The following is a 26289-nucleotide window of genomic DNA, read 5'->3' on the forward strand; positions in this document are numbered from 1 at the left end:
GTTGGGGGTTCTGAAAACCCCGGATAACACAGGGAGCCAACCCCCTTTCTTATAGCCCACCTTAGCCCTCCTACAGGGTCAGGGGATGGTGGATGGTAAGATCCCAACAATGGATTGGCTGGGGGCACCTGAATGGAAAAAGAGGGGGAGCTGGTGGAAGCACCCTTGGTAATTACAGAATAAACATGGGGTTACCTATACTGTACACTTATCTGCTGGGTAGTCCCAGACATCTATTAATAAAGTTACGGCCTGCTTAAACTCATATCAAATGTCTCCTGTCCTTCTTTCAGTATAGCCAGACAACTGTATAACTGTATGTGCCTTATGAAAAGCTCTCAATATTCCGAGACTTGCAATAAAATCAGGAGAACTGGCAACACGGCATAACTAGAGAAACAAACCAAATACTTTACTTAAAACACATACCTACAGCCAAGATCATCTAAAAAGAAGTGGCTTTTCAAATCCAGACCTGTGAAAGAATAAGCCATTCTGTTCTCCGTAAAGTCAATGGCAAAACTCCCGATGATGTCAACCAAAGTAGGATTGAGCCCTCAACTAAGCAATATAGAAATTGTTTCCTTACTGTCCCCTTCTTTTCTCCCACTCTCTTCTACCCAGACCAAAGTTTCACAACACCTGTTTCCCCATGGGTTGTCATTAGGGCTGGTCAAAAAATGGCTTTCAATGGAAAATTGGGTTTTCAACTTAACAAAATTTTTCATTAAAAGTGTCTGATTTCTGTAGAAAATTTTGATTTTTCATTAAAAAGAAAAAAGCCTGAAAACCAAAATATTCCTAGCTGGACATACTCCCAGGATGTCTCATGGGAATAATAGTTCAGTTGCCTACTGTCTCCATTCTCTTTTATGGGCAAAGCTGTCCAGCCAGACTACATCTCCCATGATTCAATGTGGCCAGAAACTTCCCTGATCGACTGCTTCTCCTCTTCAAGAGGATATACCATGGTGCATCATGGGAAATATTGTCCAACCAAGGAGCCCAGTGTATAGAGGAGACTGGGAGCATGAAACACCTGGACTATAACTCCCTTGAAGCACCACAGCTGCATTTCCAAGTAGAAATATTTAGATTTTTGGCTGAAATATTTTGGTTTCTGAATTTCCATTCCCTGCTCTCCTCCCAAACCTCCCTCCTCAAAAAAATTTGAAATTTGCCATGGGCAGGGGGACAACAATTTTCTTTGGCACCTGAGACCTGAAACAGAACTAGCTGATGTGAATACATTTTCTAAAGATTACTCTAAGAGACTAAAAAGGATATTGGAGCTCTCTCCATTTTCCTCTGTACTCAGGAAGATTATGTTATTGATTGTTAACAATTTTATTCAGCTGAAGTACTCAGATACTGAGCTGATGGAGTCCTTATAAAAACTGAGATTGTTCTTAAAGACATTATGGGCACGTTGATGAATACAATTAAAGGTCTTTTTGTGAAGAGATTCTAATTACCCACTTCTGCATTTGTTCCCTCTGCCTCCTTAGTGCCAGTACTTTAAAGGCGCTCAGAGTGGAACATTAAAATCTGAAGGCGAGTTTTGTTGTTATAACACATGTAAGTGCCATCTGGTCACTCAATGTGTAATCATATTTACATGCCACTGCCACAGTGGACAGTAACAAAAACAATGACAATTAACGTTAAATGTTGAAATACCAGTATATATTGACTCTAAGATAGGATAATTTAATTATTCACTTTTGCACTCCCAGTTTATGAAAGAACTGTTACATTTTCAAGAGATTAGTTGCATTAATGTTCTCCTAATGCAACAGTACTCTTTTTAGCTTGAATTAACTCCAGGGTAATCACGGTGACACCTTACAGACACACCCTGTCCTTTTCTGTACTTGCAGAAATGGATAAGTAAAAGCTGACTGTGGTTCTCATAGAAACAGCAATTTAATCTTGCAGAAGACCTGACATGCTTAGGGTGTTTTCATACACTGAGAAGTGTGCCACGCTATTACAGCTGTGCAGAACTCACCTGTTTCAAGGCGCTGGAGTTTTGGCACAACGTACTGATGGATTTGGTTCACATGGGATCAGGATCCCAGAGTTTATCCTGGTATTTCAGTTGAGCAGATCAGAAATGTTGTTGAAAACAAAGTTCCAATGAGAAATGAAGGGTAAAAATTAACTAAAATGCTTAGGAAAAAGTTCCCATTTCCTAACAACTCTCGGGTTTATTTAAGCACCAACACTCCGGGTGAAACCATGGAAACTCAGGTGACTGAAGATGAAACTATCATAACGCACCTGGAGTCAAATTTTTCGTAGGTCATGGGACAACCACCCCAATGCCCTTACCTGGTGCTCTCTTCTGGAGAAACAGCCAAGTGGCCAGCTACACCCAATTCTTCTAAGGGGGAACTCAGGCTGGTGCCTCTCAGGGCATCAGGGTAGATTTAGCTGGCCCGTTTCCCCATCCGTGAGCAGGGCTGTCAGGAAATGGTCATTCCCCACACCACCACGCGTTCCCAAGATATTTTCTGAGTAGGAGGCAGCTTTGCCACCTCCCTGTTTCTACATCAGGGAGACCTAGATAGCGCCGCTGGCTTCTGCGACTGTCTATACACTGACACTTAGTGTATTCTGGGGCCTATTAGCACTTTTCTCACTCTGCCTGACCACAAGTCTGGCTTTGCTTCAAGCCTAGAGGCCACTCCAAACTCGTTTTCTAATTGAAAAACCAAAATGACATTTTCAGTATCTCTCAAATTATGTGGTGGCTGTTTTTTTACTTACAAATGAGCTATCAAAATGGTCAGGGGTTGCTACTAAAAGGAGCTGCCTGTGCCATAGGAAAGAACAATATAAAAATATTATACTCTTTCCCTTGTGCTCCCATCCTGCCACCTCATCCCTCCAGCTCAGCTGGTGCATTTTGCAGGCACATCGGGAACTTCAAACTTTTGCTGAATTGGGGATCAGTGTTCACCATCATTAGCTACAAGTTTATTTCACAGTATAAAATAATGGTTGAAAAAATGCCTATGTAAAATTGGCCATTTCTTACTCAAGAGATCTGCTCCCTTGTATTCTGAGTTATAGCTAGTGTACTTATTTTGAACACAGAAGAAATCCTTTAATATTTGTTAGTCATAAGAGCATTGTAGAGCCAATAAAGCTAAAAGTATATGAACTGGCTGCTATTCCACTGATGGCATGCATGACAGAATTATGAACTACATTCCAAATACAGACTTATTACTGGTGACGATGCACAAGTCAGAGATAATACACTTGACTTTCAGATCCAAGTAGTTAGAAAAAAATATGACTGTTAAAAAACTGAGCAAATTAGATATGGAAATCGTTGAAAAACACAGAATCCCACAACAATGTTTTTCCAGAGTACTTTCTGAGTATAACTACATTTAACTGGAATCCTAGTCTGCATAGAAACATGGCTCTGTACCTGTAACGCTGTACCTCAAAATAGCACCTTTTGGTTGAAATGCTTGGGGAAGCTCAGCTCAGATTACAAAGGCTGGTGCATGTCCACTTTCCTTTGACAAAGTGGCATACTAATGAGCTTGCATGGTCCAAGGGGGCAGTGCAGTGTCAGACAGTATATTCCTGGGGTGCAAGGCTCGGGGCTGGTCTGATTGGCTGATGCTTCTCTCTGTATGATTCATGAATGGCTTAGAGAGCCTTTATGCAATTTCGCTGAGTGTGAGTCTCCACACGCTGATGGCTGAGTGATCACAGCACCTGGAAGGGTTTTCTGTTTGTCAGTGGCACAGCATGGTGAGAGACAGCCCAGGCTGGGGAATTAAGGGGGCACTAAAGTCCCACAGTTCCAGGTTGTACCACTTTGCATAACTCTGCTGAAATTAGTAATAAATTTGACCCACTAATGGATAAATCAGGAATAATGTTTTCAATAATATCTAGATACACACATGAACTCCACCAAAAACACACAATCATATGACCAGTGGCTTTCCACTGAAAGTATGGCTCTTGCAGTTAGTTAACCCACCTTGGAAAAAAATTTCCAAGATGCTTTCATAGGTTTTTCCCCTTTCCTCTATCCTCCCTCCCTGACAAGTTTAAAGAGCTACTCAGATGGACAAAACCACATTAATATTTGGTGTTCTTAAAGTATTATACAAACTAACTGGCTAATCCTCACAATTTGAAGTAGTCAACTTTTATTGTCCTCATTTTATAGGTGGAGAAATTGAGACAAAGAGACCTAATCAAGACACAAACTGCTGTCAGCAGCAGAATGGAGAACAAACAAATCCAGGCTAATTGGATGGCACTGTCCCAGGCACCATTCAAAGTCAGCTGTGTCACAACTTCTCATGAACTTTTGTAAAGTGGTTTCTACATGGATATTTTTACTTGTTTTAATATCATATGTCACACTCTATTTTGTGTTGTGCCTACTGTGCTTTTACATGATTTTTTGGCATCATATACCACATGGATCATTTTTGGACCTCCCAAAATCCAATTCACCTGTTATGTGTTAACAAGTATTTGCAGTTTGCTTTTATTTACTTGATCTAATGCTATATGGTCTCCTTTAGTACAGCTTGATGTATAACCATCAATCAGTTTCCATTTCTATTATTGTGCAGTTTCTGCAGCGCTACGTATCTGTCACGATCTTTCTGTGGTTAAGGTGTGCCGAAAATTGTGCTCTTATTATCTCTAATGATCCCCTATGACATTCTAGCAAGAAATGTCACCTCTAAGATGTTCACATTGTTTATGGACAGCATTTAAAGTCTGTTGCTAGCTAATCAAATGTTTCATCTGTTTGGTTGCAAGCACTGAATACATGATGCTCCAGTAGTATACTTTTCCTCAGAGTACAATAATCCCCATACATTCTCATATGAATGTCAATTTGGTTCACTTCCCAGTTTTCAAAACACAAGTACCTTTTATATCTCCTGGGTATGTTCTCCTGAATAGCAGTATTAAGTACTGCAGCTTTTCTGACATTATCTCTTTGCAGCATTGAGATACTTGAAACTCTTTTTAGTCTTTTTTTAATATATATATTATATAAATTTTGAATGGAACAATATATATATATGAAGAAGTGAAGAGCAATTTCTGAAGAAGTAGAAGATAATTTCTGGTAAAATCCTTAGTTTCACTCCAGTCAGCACCATAAACACAGAGCCTTCCTGTTTTTATTTATCTGCTTCTGATCCAACCTCAGTGTGAGAAGGCATGTCACCACCAACCAAGAAGTAAATGCAGCAACTGCTGGCCAGCGCTGATTGGCAGCCTCACAACAGCTCGGAGAATAAAAGAGCTGAGAAGCAGTGGGGTGGAATGGCTGCCAGAGGAACAAGCAGGCCAGAGAAAGAAGGCCCTGCCCAGTAAGCTGGTGATTGTGATTGCGACAACAATCCAAAGAAGGGATGCCCAGATCCACAGGCTGGTGAAGCCTACAGAACCAAAGGAGGCAAGAGGGAGCTCAGGGTATAACAGGAGAAATGTGGAGGACTGATTCTGCCTGCCTGGTTTAAGAGGTCTGAGCTGGAATCCAATGGCATGGGTGGGCCTGGGTTCCCCTACCTGACTCTAAACAGGGACTTAAGAGCAAAAGGGGTTCCAGGTCCCTTCAGGGCAAGGGCCAGATAATCCCCAGCAACATACGGGGAAACCTGTATACTCCTGTGAGACAGATATTAATATCCTTGGCTCCAGAACAGGACTATAAACACTCAAAAAAGGTGTGCAGACTCTGCAGTGCTCTGTCTGACTCCGCAGTGCCCTGTCTGACCAAAGGGGGATGCTGACACACTGGGGCACCAGCCTAAAAGACAAGGTAAATTATTCCATTCTATATGGCTTGGGCAGGGGGAAACGAAAAGGCCGTGTTCTGCTCTCTTACACTACACTTTTTTTTTTCATTTTGGTCACTTGTTGGTTTTACTCACAGATTTGTGGTAAAAGTGCAGGGGGAGGGGAGGAAATGACTCCAAACTCTTCTCTGCTTCAAAAGATAGATCTTGTCATACATTTTTTCACTTACATTTTATTTGGTAAAATACATTCATGATTTCACAAAGAGATTATTGTCAAGTACAAATAAAAGGGGGAAAAAAATGTTGTTCCCAATCACAGGCCTCTGCTTAATATGCTGTTGGAGACATAATGGCACTAGTGGATGGGACTATTACTCATCATCAGGTCTATCCTGTTTTAATGAAGGGCACTGATATGCATACACAAAGGCCTACACATCACAGCATCCTTGAAACTATTAGTAACTACCCAACAAAAGCAGTAACTATGACAACTTCTTATACGCAGTGGTATAAGAGCACAAGAGTCTTAAAAATCGGAAAGTTTTGCACTTTCGATTTCTCTCTCAGATAGGAGGTAGGATGTTTGGCTTGCATCGTTACTTCAGGTCATTCATGTGGCCTTTTACCTTCAGCTGCACTCCTAACAAATATGCATAGGGATGTGCATAGTGATATTCAGTATCTTAAGGTCATATGTTGTTAAAATTATCTCACAACATTACATTAATGAATACTTGTTAAAATAAGGTTGTCATCTTTCCAAACATTAAACAAGCACATGATTCCATCTCCAGAGACTCAAGTTCAAGTACTAGTTATTTTACTAGTAAAAGTGAGTTTGTTGTTGTCATCCTACTCTTTCATTTATGCATGTCACAAAATTGGATAAGTCTCTACTCAGGGGAATCCAGAACGGAGAAAAACGTTGTTTGATTAACATTGTTCCTAAGCTGCTCTGAAAATGTTTTAGATCATGTTGCTTCAGAGCCTGGTCTGAATGAACACTGAAATCACATCTTCTTCCTCCTCTTGCAAACATAATATTCCCTTGGCTCCTACACAGAAAGAGAAAGAGGAAGATAATAAGAAATAGGACAATAAGAGAATGATAGATCTTGTTTGGGGAAATTTCTCTATCTGGTTTCATACCCAGATTTCATACACCAGATAGAAAACTAATGTGGTTGTGTAGGGTAGCAGTCCCATGACAAGTATATTTTACAACTTATTTTGCTATCAAGGATGAATATGAGAGCACAAAAACACAAAACTGGCACAAAACTGACTCACTGTTCATAAACACTTTCAGTTCCCTTTTCGAACTGCTGTGTTCTGAATCAGTGACCTCAGTGAAGTACAGAAACATTCCTAACAAAATATTTTAAAATGCCATTTTAAGTAAAATATGCCTAGTATACATTCATACTTGTGCTTAGAAACCATTGTTATAGATGCCTTCGAGACATCTTAAAAAGCTCTACATGCCCCCTTTTCCCCCTCCCCAAATATCTTCCCTGGCCAAGATTCATGTCTCCCTCACCATCCTCTCTGCTCTGCCCATGTTCCTAGTCTTGTCTGCCCATTTGTCAGCATCTCTCATTGGTGATTACTACAAGGCAGCCCCCTGTGCCTGGTATGATCTTCCCCAGCTTAACCATAAAGCTTCTTTTCACATTTAAGATCCTCTTAAAGATCCATTTCTGCTATGATGTATATAGTGAATCAAGTTGATTGGCATATAAACTGCCCCTCCCCTCTCTGTTTATTTGTGTCTGTCCTGAGACTGGGAGCTCCTTGGAGCAAGTACCCATCCCTTCTTGAATGTCTGGAAAGCATCTAGCACTTATGGTAAGTGCTACAATAAACAAATCACTAATAATACATGGACATAGCACAGAGGTGGGCAAACTACAGCCCCTGGGGGACGGTCCTGCCTGGCCCCTGAGCTCCTGGCCCGGGAGGCTAGCCCCGTGCCCCTCCCCCGCTGCTCCCCCTCTCCTACAGCCACAGGGCCGGGGGTTGGATAAGGGGCAGGGGGTTCTGGGGGGCAGTCAGGGGACAGGGGGTGGTTGGGTGGGGCGGATGGATAGGGCAAAGGTTCTGGGGGGGCAGGGGATGGGGAAGAGGGGGAGTTAGATAGTGGTGTCCTGGGGGGAGATTAGGGGCAGGCGTCCTGGGAGGGGGCGGTCAGGAGACAAGGAGTGAGGGGGGTTGGATGGGTGGGGGCTTCTGAGGGGGGCAGTCACGGGGTGGCAGGGGTCGGATAGGGGGCAGGGCCAGGCTGTTGGGGAGGCACAGCCTCCCATACCAGGCCCTCCATACAGTTTTGCACCCTGATGTGGCCCTTGGGCCAAAAGGTTTGCCCACCCCTGACATAGCAGCGCTTCTGTGGGTCAGATTCCAATCTCACTTACACCAGTGTAAATCTAGAGTAGCAATTCCACTGATATCAACTTGACCATGTCTCTGCCTTAAAATGTATGAAATTTCTTTGGATTAATAACCTTATTTTTAAAAAAGAAATAGCTCTATATCTAATACAATGGAATGTAATATGTACATAGGTGTTTTCTTACCAGTGTATTTCTATCTTACACATGGAACTACCACATGGCAACATTACAATGAAAAAAACCTTAATTGGAAATAGTCATTGCTGAATATAAAAATTCAACAGCAAGAATGTATTTGAGCAACAAAAAGTTTCATATATGCTCAATTTGTTCAGTGAACGATCAGAAAGCAGCTTCTCCTTTTACAATATAATCTCTTCCCTGTACTGACATTTTCATATACTATACAACAAAGTGAACACTACTATGCTTTATATAGATATCCCTTACAGGGATCCCACACTAACATATCTGAACATTAAAACTAAAATGTTCAAATTCGGGTGCTGAAAATTAGTCATTAGTGCCTGAGAATGTGCAACACCCATTGACTTCCCAGAGGCTCCTCTCTAAATCAAGACATTGATTTAGACACAGGAGTCTAAATGTGGATAGAAGTGCCTAAGGCACCCAAATCTGAACCTTTTTCGCCAAAGGATCTAGTCACAACTGATCCTGTCTGTACTTGTAAAGTACAAATGAGAAGTCTGAACTTGAACCATTACTTACAGCAGCAGCAGACTTGTTACTTACAGACTTGTTTCCTAGACTCTTCAGCTAAGCTTACAGTTTTAAAAGCCTCATACTAGAACACATGCATTTAAATGAACCAGTACAATGGTTCCTCAAATACTTCTGAGAAATGTATTGTAATGACAAAGCTGAGGTTAGAAACTACATTCCATACATCAATCTGAGTAGTGCAATTGCCAGAAACAGAACAATCCCTGAATCTTTGGGGCAATCTTTTTCCTCTTCCAAAACTAAAAATTCCTTCAATGTTGAAATATTATGGCAGTTTCATGATGGGGACTACTGTTTATTTGGAGCTCAGTCCATCAACACCAGAGCAAAAGATCAAGCAGCACTGCATGTGCTACACCATGTGTACTAGTGATAACCTTTTGAATCATGATGCGCCAGATGACTATTTCCTAATGACATGTTGCTGCTCTAAAAATTTGTGAAGGAAAAAAAAAATTTAAACATCTATGCATTGTTGACTTTATGCTTATATTCTGTATTAAATCCTTTTACACTCAAATAGCTCCTACTCTACTTCTCAGTGTGAGATCATTAGATAACACAGACAAATACATTAAGAAATGGTCATATTCAGCTAACCATTTACACAATCAAACTACAGGAACTGTTAGTAAGATTGTGTCATATCACATTGTTGTCATGTTAGTAATGCAATCAATTGAACAGCCATATAATAAGCTGCATATAACACGGTCCTCTCACCACCAGCACTCCACCCATAATCCATCTTCTTTGAGGTGTATTCTAATGTTACAAACCTTCAAACACCAGCTTCTTTCCCCTAACAAACCAAAATGTACCCCTCTAAAATGCAGTGCAGCATGAGGAAACATTCAGTACTGGCCCATGACAGATTTACTGTCACGTAATTCATGCCTAATGGGAGCTAGAAACGCAAGTTCTGTGTGGTTGGGGAGAGCAAATCCCAGTTTCCTCTACTCACGCTCCCTAACCAGTAGTTTCTGAGCTGCTGGGGTTTTAAGTCATGACCTTTTTTATGCCTAGAAAAGATACTTTAGATCATTGTTAGCGGGTTTAAAAATGTATTTGTTATAATTTTCCTCTCCCTTCAAGTCCATTGGATCAACTAGCTTCACAGGAAACATGCCAAAATAGTCCCGCAAGGATTTTTGTATATTCTCTGAAACGGTTTTTCCCTGTAAAACATGTGGCTTATGCAGGACACATGACAGTGTGATGTGGTATAGAGGTTATACTAGCATGTTGTTGAGATGACTGCCATTACGGACGTGTGGTTTATCAGTTGTGTGTGACACTCCCAGACTCATACTGGTACACCTTTATAGCACTCCATGTATGCTATCGTTACCTGGGGTAAACCATCAATGTGTGATCTAGCCCAGAGTGTGGCGTTGTACTGCCCCTGGAGCAGCCCAAGGGGGGAGCCTGTTATTTAGACCTGGCTCTGGGCAGTAGTAATTTTTGTTAGGCTCCCACCCACTCCATGCCTTCTCCTGACCTTCCCACCTACCTGGACAACGCTCTGCAAAGTCTGCACAGGAAGTGGTGGTATAGTGAACCAGTCCAAGAAAGTAAGGTCACCTGCTGCCCCCTCTCCTGCCTTCCATTGGCACATAGGACGGGTCATATTCTGGCCCTTAGATTGTAAGCTCTTTGGGGCAGGGACTACCTTTTTGTGATTTGTGTATAGCGCCTAACACAATGAAGCCCTGATCATTGATTCAGGTGTCTGACGCAGCGATCATACAAATAGTAATAAATCTCCCAGATAAGTTTAGGTAGCATTGTATTCTATTCAGTGCTCCATTGTGCTTAAGGTCGCTTGTTTGTATCTATGTTTCACATACTTGTTTGGCTTTTGTTTCTCTTGTTAAAAGGACTGAGGATTCATGAGTGTGAATCAGAGCTGACAAAGTTTAAACTAACATTTCTTTTGGTTGGCAGGGGGAAAAAAGGCCTAATGAAAAAGTTTATAAAAGATTTTTAGGAATTTTAATTTTTTTTTGTACTGAAATTCAAAAATGAAAAAATTGGGGTGAGTTTGCTTTCCCCCTTCTTCTAATCCCCCCCCCCTTTCAGGAGGAAGTTGGGAAAAAAGTCACAAAGAGGAGGTCGCAGTTCCTGGAGCGAGAGGGTCTGCAGGAGGAAAGGGTGGTGGGAGAGACATTGCTGGAAGAGGGCACAATGCTTGGCCAGAGCTAATCCCCAGGATGGTCAAGAGGAGGTGTGACTTGCAGTGAGTGAACCCTGCGACATTTGGGCAGGCCCCATCCATTCCCCTGCACCTCAGGTTTGCTCCACTGTGGCAGGAGGGGGGAGCACTGGTTTCCACCTGCATGCTCACCCCCCTCATACCAGTGAAGACCTTTTACTTTTTCAAAAGGTGTAATATCTCCAGCCACTGTCAGGGCATGGGTGGCTCAGCTTTCAACAAGGCATAATTAAGCTATTTCTGTCTGACTAGAACATGCCTGCACTTTTTTTTTTAACCCGGTTGGGTGATAATTAAATTAGTGACATAAATATAATCCTAATTATCAAAGTAATCTTTACACACATATTGAGACTAGACCATTACTAACATGTTCTCACCGCCAACAGTAAATAACAGAAGTTTTTGCTGAAGGGGAAAGCAGGTCTCAGCCTACAAAACAAAGATTAAAAGGGCAGACGTGCCAGTGTACAAATCATTACTGTTCTGCAAATCAGCAGGGATTCATATACATATGACACAACTCTCAGATCAAACACCAAAATGATTTCATCTTTACCATTGCGGAGTAAATAATAAATCTGAGTGGTGCTGGATTATGAAAAGATTTAAGGCTAAAAATTAATTCACAGCATTTGAAGAAGAAAAAAAAAAATCTTTCCAACCTTCATTCACTAGTTCTTGATTTCAACCGGGACATAATAGGAGATAAACTCATGCCTATGATTATTCTCCTCTCAGAGGACAGAACTGACACTGCTTGTCTAATAACCCTCAACAACAGAATAATGCTGTCTTGAGAAGAACTATTTGCCCCACTATCCTATTTAGAGACAAAGACCCAAGATAACTGTTAACAGTAATATGAAAACGTAATTATTTGGAGAAGACAAAAGGTCAAATACCTAAATGTTATTTGTTTTGTTATTGAAAAACAGAATGAGAATAGGTGACAACTTTGAGTGACCACCCGCATTTCAAGGAAATAAAGGACAATTTTATTAATAACTCAAGACTAAATTTATTAAAGGACCAACACCCATGATGTTTTTTATCAATTGTACAAAATTATGCACAACAGACTTCACAGCACCTTAGTATTGTATGATATTTTTGCATGCCTGTTGCTGAAATATGGATGAGCACCATCTATTAACTTGATATGGGATTTGGGACATTAGGCAGCAAGTGAGGATTATTTATTTCTTAAAAGACAGGTGGTCACTCTAGTGCCCTGCTGATTCTTCTTTCTGGGTGCATCTGTATATGAGCACAGCCCTATTATTCTTGCAACAACTCCCACTGAAGTCAATGAGAGCTTTTTCTAGGAAAGGAGTACAGGAACAGACCCATAACTGGAAAAGTACTTTGGGATTAAATGTAAATTATATACATTACATCCGCTTCTTCTCAAAGACGTGATACTGTACAGCTAGAACATGATTTTTTTTTTCTTTAGTGCTGTGATTTCATTAGAGCAAATCATTCAATATAAAATATATTAGATCCTATTACTTAAGAACAGACTCTGAAACACTGTTGATTTTTTAACTGTTTCTAAATTAAAGGTTTAATACTCTGACCCTATGTTATAGATAAGTGTTTTGCTCGTGAGTTTAAGGCCAAGGTCACACATTCTGTGTATTCTCTTGCCTATAAGATAGGGATCAGTTTAATAGCCTCCACGCATACGTTTAGAAAGTATTGCCCAATCTGTCAGTTAATAGTCCTCCAAGGAGAAACTTACAGATAAACTTTTGCTTAAAAGGAAAGTCTTAAGGCTTATGTGTTAAGCATAACAGACCCCTGATGATTTAAGGAGCTGCTCTAGTTCTTTTTATCTTTTCACAAAGCCTTACAAGTGGGATTTGGGCAACTTTTTTTTTCCTGCTGGAGTCAGTGGTGAAATTCCCATTGATTTCAATGGGAGTAGGGTTAGGCCAATGCTAAGCACTCTGGCAAATCTCACCTTTATTTTAGGCAGAGCAGATCTGTATTTCATACCCACCTTTGATTTCTTTCCAATAATCATGAGAACCATTATGCATTTAGGGCCACAATCGCTCAACCCAGCACCAAGGGGGAGTAGTGAGGCTGTGAGATGGATGTCTGTATAGAGACCAGGGTGAGGGACCCTACTCTCCCCGGGTCATGGTGTGACAGCAGAGCTTCTCAGTGCAAACCATCAAACAAGTGCAACAGACAGCAGAAACTGAACTGAAAATTATAATGGGGGTTTTGCTTGATTTGAATTATGTAAAGGAGTAAGATGCTTCCCAAGAAAACATCAGCCCTAATTCACATATAGCCTGTAGGAGGATTCCAAAAAAGCATAGGCTTAAAAATAACACAAAGTGATGAACTCAGATATACATAAAGAAATGACATCTCTAGGTTTAAGAAAGTTTGGGCTTCCCTACTTTAGAGACAGGTTCTGCAGAACTGAGGGATCAAAACAGGATTCCTCTTGTAGCTGCCTTGTAGATGTCTTTGTTGGAAAGATCCTGAGGCTAGCAGTGGAAGCCACCCTGTGTAAGATCGAGAAAGCCTTGATATGGCCTTCTAACTTTTAGGCCAGTCACACCATAGCAACGCAAGCTACAATCAAAGAGCATTTCAGCATAGTCCATTTAGTGACAGCATCATCTAAGGAACTGATGTCAATTGAAAACAAACAGTTGGAAGGACTTTGAATGCTTTAGTTCACTCCAAGTAGAACTCTAGGACACTTTATCCTCTTGCATTATGAGAAAGGCTTTAGGATGACTATACTAAGGTGGGGGGTGAGGGGCAAATGTTGTCAAGACAACAAGCTCATTAAGGTGAGATAAGGACACTGTCCACCTTGGAGAGGAATCTTGGATGACTCCAAAGGACCACTTTGTAAAATCTGGTATAAGATGGATCAATCACTAACGCTTGAAGCTCGCTCCTTTTGTAAACTGACGTGATTCTGGGATGCATTCACAGGAGTGTCAAAACACACTGGAGATAATTGTTTGGCGGTACAGAGCACTGGTGAGGCTTCAGCTGGAGTACTATCCAGCTTGGGCACCACACTTAAAGAAAAATATGAACAAATTGGAGAGTGTCCAGAGGAGAGCAATAAAAATGAGAAGAGGTATAGAAAACATTACCTATGAGGAAAGATTGAAAAAAAAAATGGGCATGTTTAATCTAGAGAAGAGAAGGCTGGGGAGGCCCTCATAACAATCTTCATATACATTAAGGGCAGTTATAAAGAACGGTGATAAACTGTTTTCCATGCCCACTGAGGGTAGGTCAGGAAGCAATAGGCTTAGTTTGCAGCAAGGGAGAATTAGGTTAGATATTAGGAAAAACTCTCTCGCTCTAAGGATATTTAAGCACTGGAGCCTGTTACGTGGGGATTCTGTGGTATCCCCGTCAGTTAAGGACAGGTTAGACAAATACTAGTCAGGGATGGTCTAGGTCTACTTGATTCCTGCCTGGCATGGGGAGAAGGACTAGGTCATCGCAGGAGAACACATGCAATACTAGCCTGTGCAGATAGTCATGACTAAGCTTTTCACAAAAGCCAACCCAAAAGGCAAAACACTGAACTGGCAGAGCTGTTCCTCTACAAATAAGATATTTCTAAGTACTTGGGGAGTATTCCTATGTGCATGTAAGCTTCTACAAGGTCCAAAGTTCATAGTCCCTTGCCATCCTCTAGAAATGGCATGAGGATTTCCCTGTGAATATCTTGAACGCTTTTATTGACCACATATACCTTGAACCCTATTGTCTTATTCATTATCAGGAACGACTAGAAATATTTTCCCCCCCCTCTTTCACCTCTTGCTCAATTACTTTCTGTACCAGAAGGGATGAGTTTTCCTGCAGCAGAAATGAAGAAGCCCAAAAACATTCATTCAGCTGAGGAAGGGACAATCTGAAGGTTAGTTTGAAAAAACTCTGTATGTTCCGGACCCATATTTACAGATGACGTGGGACTCTCCATGATATGAAGCTTCTAGTCATGGCCCCAGTAGGGAGATCCTGACAGGTTACTGAAAGCTGCTGGTTGGCTAAATGCTCTGGAGCCTTTTAAACACTCAAAAAAATTACATACTGAAAGCGGGGGGAGGGAGGGAGGGACAGGCAAAAAAGTAGAGATAACTGAATGCCAGCTAGATTGGGCAATTCAGGTCACCTTGCCACAGACTAACATGCAATTTAGGGTTATCATGGCATATATATATATATATATATACACACACATACACACACACATATATACACATACACACACGGTTAAATGGATACCTAAAGCTAGGATCCTAATTCTCTTTTTAGACCCTGATTCTGCAACGTGGGTGCAAAGATTTATTCACAGAGAGGTCATTGAAAGACCCAAGCTATAGACACTTAAAAGGCTTGATTTTCAAAAGTACTGAAGTTAATAGGAGCTACTGGGTTCTCAGCACTTTTGAAAATCAGGTCACTTGTATACGTGTCTACAGCAGTGGTTCCCAAACTTTAACAACCTGTGAATCCCTTTCACTAAAATGTCAAGTCTTGCAAACCCCCTCCTAAAAATGAATATTTCCAGGGATTTTCTCCTTTACCCGAGTATAAATTATAAAAACATTGATCTTGGAAATATAAAATGTGTTTTTTATGACATGCTTATTACACGCTATTTATTATTATTTATCATCACAGTATTTTATTACATTATGAAAACAGCAACACTCTTCCAATATCTCACTTTCGTAGCTTGTATCACTTTGAATAAGCCTGTTATAAGACAAGGCTCTTATGTTTCATCAAGGAGTATTAGATGTGAAACAGCATGAAGGTATTTAAGAAGCCAACTCAAATCATTCCTCCTACACAAACATTCAGGTCTTGAGCAGTCCAGGCAAACAACGCACGTTACAACAAAGCTTAAACTTGTTCTTCAAAATAATTTTAAAAAACAATACTAGCTGCCTATTTAATTTTAAAAACAGCAAAAAATATCCACCTCCCTTTCCATTTCTTATGAGTCTTGAAGTTTACATCTCCTCAGTGTGATAGATATGCTTGCTTTGATCTGCTTAGCTCTTGGAAGTCCAGGGGTCCGGGCTGCTGGCCCCATGCTGCCCGGGGCCCCAAGGACAGCTCTGTCCACTATTAGGGATTTTTTTTCCATGAACCCCCTGTAACATTTTGCAAACCCCTAGGGGTTCACAAACCCCAGTTTGGGAACCACTGGTCTATAGGGATTTAGAATCCTAACTTTAAGCACCGTTTTTTAAAATTTTGGTCCAAGTTTATTCGTCACACACAAACTTGTTTTCAAACTTTCACAAATATGAATAACTGATGCCTTCAAATTAAAATTCTATAAATCTTTGTTTCTTTAAAGAAAAAATGCTCAATCATCTCAAACTATCCCTTGCTCTCTTTCACTCGTTTTCGCCTTTTGATGTAAATTTTAAAGGCCAGCGTCACACATTAAACCATTAGCGACTTAAACACAGATCCTATAATCTATTACAAGAAACATTTTCACAGAAGTAATGAAAGAGAATAGACACGATAAAAATATTCTTAGTAAAACGAGCATATTGACTTGATCACAAATCTAGCATTGGAACTGTGTGTATGTTACTTACTTTGCTCCCTGTGTTATTTTAATTTTTCCAAAAGTCTTGTGGTCACAGCAGCCATGGGCATGAATCTTAAAACATAACAGTACACCATTGGTATGCCCTTTATTCTTATTGCCAATATAATATCAGCTTGGATATGGGAAAGCAAAGTTTGACTTTGAAAAATAAATTTTTTTTCAAAGAGAAATGTCACTCACTTAGAGAAGTGTTGAGATTAAAATCTTTACCCGCCTAAAAGTTGTGAATTGTACTGTTGTTTTTAAAGCTATTGCTGCATTTTGTCATTATTTCCCTGTGAAGATCTGTATCATTTTACACAAATACAATTTTAAAAATTTATATAAAAAAGAATGTCCTTTACTTATGTCACTATTAAGACCAATGAAGAAAATTTAAGTCCTGTTTAAAGGTGACCTGAAAAGGTGGGAAAACAGGCAGGGTTTGTGTCCTTTTTTTTGCTGCTTATAGCCCTATACAATATTGCTATTTATTTTTAAATAGGCTTTCTCCCCTAGCTTTTTAAATTAGAAAGTCAAGTCCTGCCTAGGATGGTGAACAGGTGACATAGTGACATCCAAAGGGCAAAGGGAGGGAAAGGTGAACAAGTAGGGAGAGATCTCCATCAAGCATTCTTAAAACTACGATACCCACCTGCTGAAGTGAAAAAACAGATTGACAGAGCCAGACGAGTACCCAGTTACTTCCTACAAGGCAGGCCCAACAAAGAAAGTAGGGAGAGAATATTTTTTATCAGACTGATTAGAGCCCTTGGTCTCAAACGCTAGGGACCGGGCCTGACCCTTTCTACAGCAAACACCCAACCTCTGAAGGGGTAAAATCTGGGCTGTCTAGCTCTGGGGCGTAGAGACAGGACGTTCCTAGTCTTTGGGGTCCTCTCCTGCAAGGAGCCTGCACTTACACTCCAACCACTCAACTTGCCGGCGCTTCTTCAAACTTCTGCGAAGGAAGGAAACTTGGTGTGTTAGTTTCGGTTCAGCTGCGGTGCCTCACAGGGACTGTGCCTAGGGGGGCAGAAGTTGTATAAGCAGCTGCCTGTCCTAGGCCCTCTCAGTGAGCGAGCCGAGCTCACAGCCCCTTCCCCAGCCACCTTCACTACAGATCGGGTTACCTCCGAGCCTGCGGAACTCGCTTTCCCGCATCCCCTGCATGCTGCCCCCGCTGTAGCCGTAGCCGGCCCCGGGGGGGCACAAGCGCTGGAAGTACTGGAAGGACAGCAGCTCTCCCCATGGCGGCGCCGCCTGCTGCTGCAGCTCAGCCCTGCTCTGCGCCTGCCCTGCCATGATGCAAGCCCTGAGCTGCTGCAAACTTTCCTGAAATAGGAGTCGGGGCGAACCCCTCCCAGCACATGACGGACGCTCAGCGGGGGCAGGCGGAGATCTGGCGAGCTCCTCCTGCCGCCCGCCCCCAGCAAAGGACGCTCCACCCAGCGCCTGCTTCTGCTCTCAAGGCCTGTTCCTACCACTGGCTTCCTCCCTGTGCGCACTCAGAGCCCTTGTCCCGCTGCCGGAGGAGGGGAAGCGCCTGTTCTAGGTTGTTGAGAGAAGCCCCTTGGTGAAAGAACCCAATGCTATAATCATTAATTATTATATTGCATTTCCCAGACTCCGGATTGGCTTGGATCTGAGGTTAGATGTTCCCTGTGTCACTGTGACAGTCCCCTAGGGCCTATGGCCAAGGTATTCTGGAAAGAAAAGAAAAGACAATCCTCTTCCGGGTGCCTATTCATTGCACTGTCAGACCCACATGAACGTGGTTAGGGGTCGGGGGAAGCAAGTTGAAGGCTGACTTTGCAAAATTACCAGCAACTTGCCCGGCCCTCGGCAATAACTCTAAAGGCACCTCAGAGAAGTTGGTAGTGGTGAAGTTGGATTTAGGGGGGCAAGTGGGGAAGAACGAAGAAGACAGACCAGGAGGGAGTTTCTTTGGCAGGAAGGAAGCAGAGATAGCAGGGGGAGGGCAGGAGGTTCTTCCAGAGGAGAAATATAATGTAACCACCAAAATAAAGTGATAACAGAGTAGTTTTCTATCTCAAAGTTGGGGAACAAAGAGTTGGCTCCACAGGTGAGCTCACTTACCCTCCTCCTGAAAGCTTCTAAGTAGCACCATGGCCACTGTGTATGGTCAGAACTTGTCTCTTTCACCAACAGAACTTGGTCTCAGAGAAGCTACTACCTCACCCATCTTGTCTCTTTAATATACAAAAGCAGGTCATGTTACTACACACAATATGCCTGACACCTGCATCTTCCCACCCCCACTAAGCAAGGTAGTGAAAAGTGAAGCCACCTTACATAGTCCAGGCATAACAAGATATAAAGGTGTAGGAGAATGACAGACCCCTGAGGTGTCGCACAGGTGAGTATGACCCACCAAGGATTCAGTTACACACCTGGGTTTGATCTGCTGTGTCCATTTATCATTACCGTCCATTCTTGATCTAGTGCTATGTAGTGTAATGCCATCTCTGCTATTTCTCTCCTTTCTCCCAGACTGAGGCACAGATTTTCCTCATCCCTTTTTGTCGAGACATCTTGTACGATTCCTGGTAGCTCAAGGAAATCTTTGTCACACTCATACTTCCTTGTATTTGGGGTGTTGGAGACTATGCATCCCAACCTTAACTCTGCCCATTCAGCCCAACCTTCTGTATATGCTCCTTTACCAAAGTACCTAATTTTGTTAGTTGAGGATGTTAGGTGTAGTAGGATGTGGTATTGGGAGGGGGTAGTGGTAAAGGGGGGTGATGACTGGCATCCCTATGGGGCAGAGTTAATGTTGTGGTGTATGATAGTCATCATAATGTGCCTAAACAACTTTAGATGGCTTAACATCCTAGAATACAACCCTGGCTATGGTGTTTCTACCAGCTGCCACCACTATCAAGGTGTGCTATCTGTTTGAGTGTGAGCATGACTGTGACTATGTGTGTGTATAGCACTCTGTGTCCCACCCCAGGACTTAATTCCCCCCTGAACCAGGGTCTAGATCCCTCTGTGTCCACCCCAGTACCGTATATCTGTGTCCCACAGAACTCTGCCCCCCTCCTCTATTTTTCTCTGTCTTACTGTCACCTACAAAAATGGTCTCCAAAAAAACCTTACACCCTCTAAAAACTGCAGCAAGTGAGCCCTACAGGTCAACCTGGTAATCATATTTCAGGAAAAATATCAAATCCAAACAGACATTATTATAGAAACATGGAAGTTTTACATATTCTAAATCAGGGGCTCCTAAACTGAAGTATATGTACCACTGGTGGTACGTGAGCTTATTAGAAGTGGTACCACAAAAACTCTAAACAAAACCTTTCAGTATCAAACGAACAGTCGAATGCACTGCAGTGAATCAGAAAATACCCAGGAAGCAAAATGCACTCTCCCATTTGCTTTCATACATAATGGTGAATAACACTCGCCAATCATGCCAGCACAGTAGTTTTATTTAGCAATGTGTTGTACACTGTTGTTGTGCAGGCGGGCATTGTACTCTCATTTGCTGCAAAGCTGGCTGGCTTTCTGCTAGGCCTAGCTGTCAGCTTGTGCTGGGCCACACAGCTTGAGCTACAGAGATAAGCCTGTAAAGTTCCATATCATGCCACCAGAACTTCTCTTGTCCAAACAGACACATGCATACAGGCATGAGTCAGAGCAGCTGCATAACCCGTAGTCTCATGAAGCACCAAGATCAAAGGGCCTTCGCGCAGGAAGCCACTGCAGAGCAGGGGCTCCCTTTGCACTGACTGATTGCTCTGCAGGGCTGAGAGGCAGGTGGTGCATGGGGAATTCCCTCCTGGCTCTGCAGGGAAGTTTGGAGGCATAGGGGTCAGTCTGGTGGATAAAAGCTTGGCTACAGGACTGAGAGTCCTCTGGCTCTTCAGGAGCATAGCAGATGGCTGGCTGCAATATGAGCCTCCTAGCAGGGCGGAGGCACTGTGCAGTTTGTCCAGCATTTGCAGACATCCAAAGGCCTTGCTTGGGATGAGGGTGGAGCTACTGTGGACCAAAACACACACACATACACTCTCACACCAGAGCCCTCCTACCCTTTACCACACAAACACACCCCCTTCTTATTAACGACTAGGGTGACCGGATATCCTGATTTTATAGGGACAGTCCAGATTTTGGGGTCTTTTTCTTATATAGGCTCCTATTACCCCCCACCCCTGTCCTGATTTTTCACATTTGCTGTCTGGTCACCCTATTAATGGCACTTTTTTCCATTTTCTCCAAGAGCGACTCAAAACGTTGTGTATCTTTCTTGATTTGTGTTTTGTGAAAGGGAAGCAAAGTGAACTCCGATTTGTGTTCAACAACAATCCAGATAAGAATTAGCAGGAGCTTTGAACTTACATTAGACAAGTTAAAAAGTCAAGCCACTGAATATAGTTCAGCAGCGTATCAAAACACATCAATGTCACTGAAGACATATTTCATTGTTTCTTGTAACTTGAATAGCACTAGAGACAAATAATAATCATAAGGGCTGCTTCATTGTATATCTTTCTGATGTCTAAAACCTCGGATGTTTAAAAAGACTATTATAATCAAACATTTTAGGCTTGCTTGTCATTTATTTTATTAGATAGAGTTCAGAAATACTTAAGCCGACCAAGGCCTAAAATAAATGCACGCAAAAAAAGGAAACATTTGAATGTGGTACTTCAAAAATCTATTTTTTAAAATGTGGTATGGGAATCAATAAACCTTGAGAATCACTTTTCTAAGTTAAATATATATCTGGGCCTTATCAGCATATCCAACATGGGAGGTTACCATTTGGAAATGTCAGCAAAATGTAACATGAGCAAAACAACATATTTTCCCTACCTTCATTTCCAGTTGTTTTAAATACATTCAGAATAACAAGAGCTGGTTAAAAATCTTTTTGTCAAAACCTTTTCAATGTAATGAAAATTTTAGCCAAAAAAAATATCAATTTTAATTGAAAAACATTCATGTTTTTATGACCTTCCCCCTTAAAAAAGTTCAGTTTGCAGCAACAAAAAACCAAAATATATTCAGTTTTCGTAGTTTCAGATTTTCAATGAAAACTCAACAAATTTCCAAGAAAATTTTTAATGAAAAAAGAAACATATTTATTAAAATTTTTCACACACAAAATTTTCTGAGCAGCTTTATTAAAATATTGAAAATATTTTCTGACACTAACACAGTAACATTAGATTTTTTTCTATGTAATTATTTTTATTTCTCATTGCTACCTTCACTTCCCCATTGAACCAGGATGGGCTTTTACCCAAATTTGTCCTATTCCTTCATTGTGAATATGGTGTTTTGCCCATCTAATAAACTCTTTTTACAGAACTCCCAATTTTCACTCACATTTTCTGTCTATATTTGTCCTCGCAATCAATCTCACTCATAATTTTCTTCGGCTTTGGAAAATTAGACTTTTTGAAGCAACAAGTATATTCTATCTAGTAACTGTCCTCTGTTTGCCCATATTGAATGTAATCAGGTCATGATCACTGGTTCCTAGGCAACCACCAACTTCCAGTCCTGTGATTAATTCATCTTGATTGGTCATAATGATGTCCAAAATAGAGTTACCTCATGTTGGGTGCAATACCTTTTGTGTTAGAAAATTACCATCTATAATTTTTAGAAACTCTAATAATGTTTTAGCACTGGCTGTGGGAGACTTTTGGCATGTCTCTCACAACCTGAAGTCCCCCATAACAACACAATTTTTCTTTCCATGCATTATGGATAGGTGGCTAAAGAGTTCATCCTGTTCTCTTGATATCTCAGGGAACAAATGATATCAGATGCTTGTTAATATGTGATTAGGCCACATAAGTATATAGGTAGATTAGATTAGACAGATAAAAATGGAGATGCTATATAGAGATTCTACTTCACAAGAATAAAATTCTGAAATGATCTGAAATGTGTGGCATTCCTTTCCATAACGTTCAGTTTTGGAAAGGAATGCCATACACATGCACACACTCGCAGTGTAGTGACTGAGAGTTCTTCTCTTTTCTTTGGAGGCCTAAAACCACATGCAAGAGGGAGCAGTTTAGCTCACTCATTCCTTTGTTTCTTTGCAGTGTAGTAATGTTTAGAGGTGGTCAAATAGCAAGCACAGTGATTTGTGAATCCTGAAAGTTTCATGACTCTTACAACCATTTACTTTTCATCTAAAAATTCATACCAGAAATCTGTTATGTAATATTTACTATTTTTTATTCTCCTGTTTTAAAGGTTGAATCAGGGAGCTGAGACAATATCATGTGACTTTTGTAACTAATCACATACCACAAACATGTCAATAGAGAATAATGTCAGCAAACAGTTTACAAACAACGCATATTCCGAAAATTATTAGCTCATCAGGGCAGGGACTGTGTCTTCTTTTACATTAGTACAGTGTCTAAAACAATGGGGTCACAAAATTGATTGGCTTCTAGACGTGGTACTGCAATGCAGATAACAAATAATAATTAGAACAGTATTTCCCGGTTATTCAGAGGGCACTTATAAATAGGGAATATATTTGAAAAGCAGGATCAGGTGACAGAGAATGTGATAACCAAGAAAGAGGCTAAATTTTAATAAATAGTATTGGTAACAAATATATTGAGCAGATTTATTAATGTTAACTGCAGAGAAATCAAGGTTCCCATGGACAGCCTGACATATTTCCTGATGGTCATACTAGACAATATATTCAACTTAAAATGTTGTTCATTACATGAAGACCAGGTATCATAAACCTCCAGTGCTGAAGCCTTTGTCAAATCATGCTCACTGTCACTAAACCATGTCCAGGAACGCCTTCCAGAAATTTTTTACATGGTTCATACAATGCATGGTGCCTCTGCAGGTTCTGACCCAAAGTTTCTTCTCACAAAACACTCCAACCCAGAGCATGGAAACAAAATGGAGTCCTCTACCGAGACCCAACACTGCTCCTGACGCAAAATCCCCTTGTGTCCACCACCCTCTAGGGCTCCCCACTGCCCTTCTCCTGGGTGGCTCTCATCGCAGCTTGCTCTATTTGTAGCAGGTCTTGATTCTGTCACTGAGTGAATCATACAGGCAGAGCAGAGGGGACATGGGCTGTTTGAAGTGGGGTGTGGCCAGGAAGGCGACTGGGCGGGCAGGGAGTTCTGGTGCAAGAGCTGGTCCCACAGCAGCGGCGAGGAGGAGCAGTGCTGGCCAGCACACAGCCCACTCAGGTTGGCCCAAGAGCCTCTCCATCATGACTGGGTGCAGCATGGCCAAAACGCATTGCGACCTGAAGCATAGTAATTGCAGCACCACTCAGGTTTGGCCCTGGAGCCCTCTCCCATGACCTGAGTGGTGCTGAGACCCACATGTGGCAAATCAGAATGCCATTCATTCAAGTTTGGCTCCACTGACTCCTGTCAGGATGAAGGGCCTTGGGGCCAAACCTGTGTGGCAGTGGGACGTCCAGAGCTGTTTCTCCTCACTACTGCTGGCTCTGCCCCTGCCAATGGCACATACTTTCCATAACGTGTGTATAGCTGCAGGCACCACTGGCTATATCTACACTGAGCTATGTTTCAAAATCTCCAACCACTGCTGTAGCACAGGTGTAGCTCCATGGATGCTAGAAAAGGTGACAAGACTAATGTAAACTAGTCTCCAGCACGTTTAATACCATAGCATTTAAACTAGCTCTGGAGCTAGACAACACAGTAAAAATGCCAGCAGTTTTATGGCTAAATGCTTGAGGATGCGGGGGAGAGCAAGCAAACTCTCACCCTCAGACTCTTTAGATTTTTGTGGTATCGCTTTAAGACAGAGTCCAGCCTTGGAAATGATAGCAGGTACGAATATGAAAACTGGTGGACTGGCTCTGGTCTGGGGTAGTGCAAATTACCTGCCTGGCTGGGAGAGGAAGGACTTGCTAATAGCTGTTAGCACAGAGGGCCCACCCCATCAGCCAGTGAATTCTGTTGAGCCAGAGAAATCAGGGTTTGATCCTGCAGGACAAGGAGGAAAGAGAAAACTGAATTTTGCAAAGGGAAGCCACAGGTTAACCCTAAAATGCCCAAACTCCAATGGTATTGAGCCAAAGGTGTGGCATGACAAACATGATTGTAGATGGACACTTGCAATGAACTGGTTGTTATTGCTAAATTTTGTAATGAATGTGTTGCTATTGCCACAAACTGTGAAAATGTACAATGTGCCTAATCTTTTGGAGAATCCCTTGAACATGTTAAAAGGAATACATGAGAACACACGTTATGTTAAAAGGCCTTGTTACACTGGTGTTTCACAGTTCATGCCTATAAACAATATGGGAACTTTTCACAGGGGAAAAGACATTCCAGACCTAATGTGCTGTATGAAAAGGAAGACTGAGGCACACTACCATATTGCTTTCATGGCTAAATGCCAAGATTCCTGTACTATGAAGAACATTAATATCTGCATTTATTCGATGTTAATGGGGTTCCAAACATTTGCCCGAGCTTGTATGGATAAAGTAGCGGTTTTCTTTAGCTCTTGGCAAGATCACATGAGACATACAGGAACGATGCTGCCAGAGCAGATCCAATCCACTATTGTTCTAACTAAGTTTTACCTTGAGTTTGTAAAGAGGTTCACTCATGTGGTTGAACATGATTTTGATAAAACATTTCTGTTATACACTGGTATGGCTTCTAACCCAATACTAGCGGTAGTGAGACAGAACCCAGGATGGGGAGCTCTTGGGATGCAGTCAGTGATGTTTGTGTCATCCCTTCCTGCATCAATTTTGCATTGGGGGTGTGACGTTATTGACATAAACTGGGACCGTCTAGATCATTGTTGCAACCAAGGTCCTGTAGTGGCACCCAAATCTTGTATAAAGGGGGTCAAATGGGGTGTCTAGGACAAGGTTATGGTTTACTGGTTATGATGTCTATATGTGTGTATCAGTTTTGTAGTTAAAGTTATGAATATTGGCTCTATACTGTCTGTAGGGCAAACTTATGCTATGCTTCTGGGTGATATCCCAGACAAGCTGAGATTAGCTCTGCCTAGCCTGCTTGATGGCCCATTAAGGACCATCAGCTATACAATGGACCCATTGAGAGAAGGCAGATATGCCTTGTAACTCAGCGAAGTATGCAGGGACTGGCCCATGTGACTCCAGACTCCATTTGGCTGTAATTTTCCACAGTAAGAACAAGGAGGTGTTCTTACACCTGGAAAAGACTATATAAGGCTGATGCCTCATCTCCATCTTGTCTTCAATCCTGCTTCTTACCTCTGGAGGAACTTTGCTACAAACTGAAGCTCTGAACAAAGGACTGAATGACCCATCCCAGCTGGGGATGTATTCCAGAGACTTGATTTGAACCTGCAGTTTATTCCATCGCTGCTGCAAGCCATGAACCAAGAACTTTGCCATTACTGTATGTAATTGATTCCATTTAACCAATTCTAACTCTCATCTCTATCTTTTTCCTTTTATGAATAAACCTTTAGATTTTAGAT

General features: G+C 41.6%; 1 protein-coding gene across 3 annotated transcripts in view; it reads right to left on the bottom strand.

Annotated features, from left to right (window-relative positions):
• The window catches only part of MOCOS (molybdenum cofactor sulfurase), a 375701-nt gene extending 357508 nt beyond the window's left edge, over positions 1-18193 (bottom strand). Inside the window, exons 1-2 of one of the 3 annotated variants that reach the window (XM_065584014.1) lie at positions 17913-18049; positions 17435-17487 (exon numbers count right to left, since the gene is read on the bottom strand). Coding sequence is in view for 1 of the 3 variants with exons in the window: in XM_008169331.4 (XP_008167553.2) it covers positions 17913-18084 (172 nt within the window). In the remaining 2 variants the exon portion in view is untranslated. Of the gene's footprint in view, positions 1-17434; positions 17488-17702; positions 17806-17912 lie in introns of all 3 variants that reach the window. The other 2 variants (XM_065584013.1, XM_008169331.4) reach the window with 2 other exon arrangements.
• Positions 18194-26289: the final 8096 nt, after the last annotated feature.

Source organism: Chrysemys picta, chromosome 2, assembly GCF_011386835.1.
Source record: "Chrysemys picta bellii isolate R12L10 chromosome 2, ASM1138683v2, whole genome shotgun sequence".
Classification (NCBI taxonomy): Eukaryota; Metazoa; Chordata; order Testudines; family Emydidae; genus Chrysemys; species Chrysemys picta.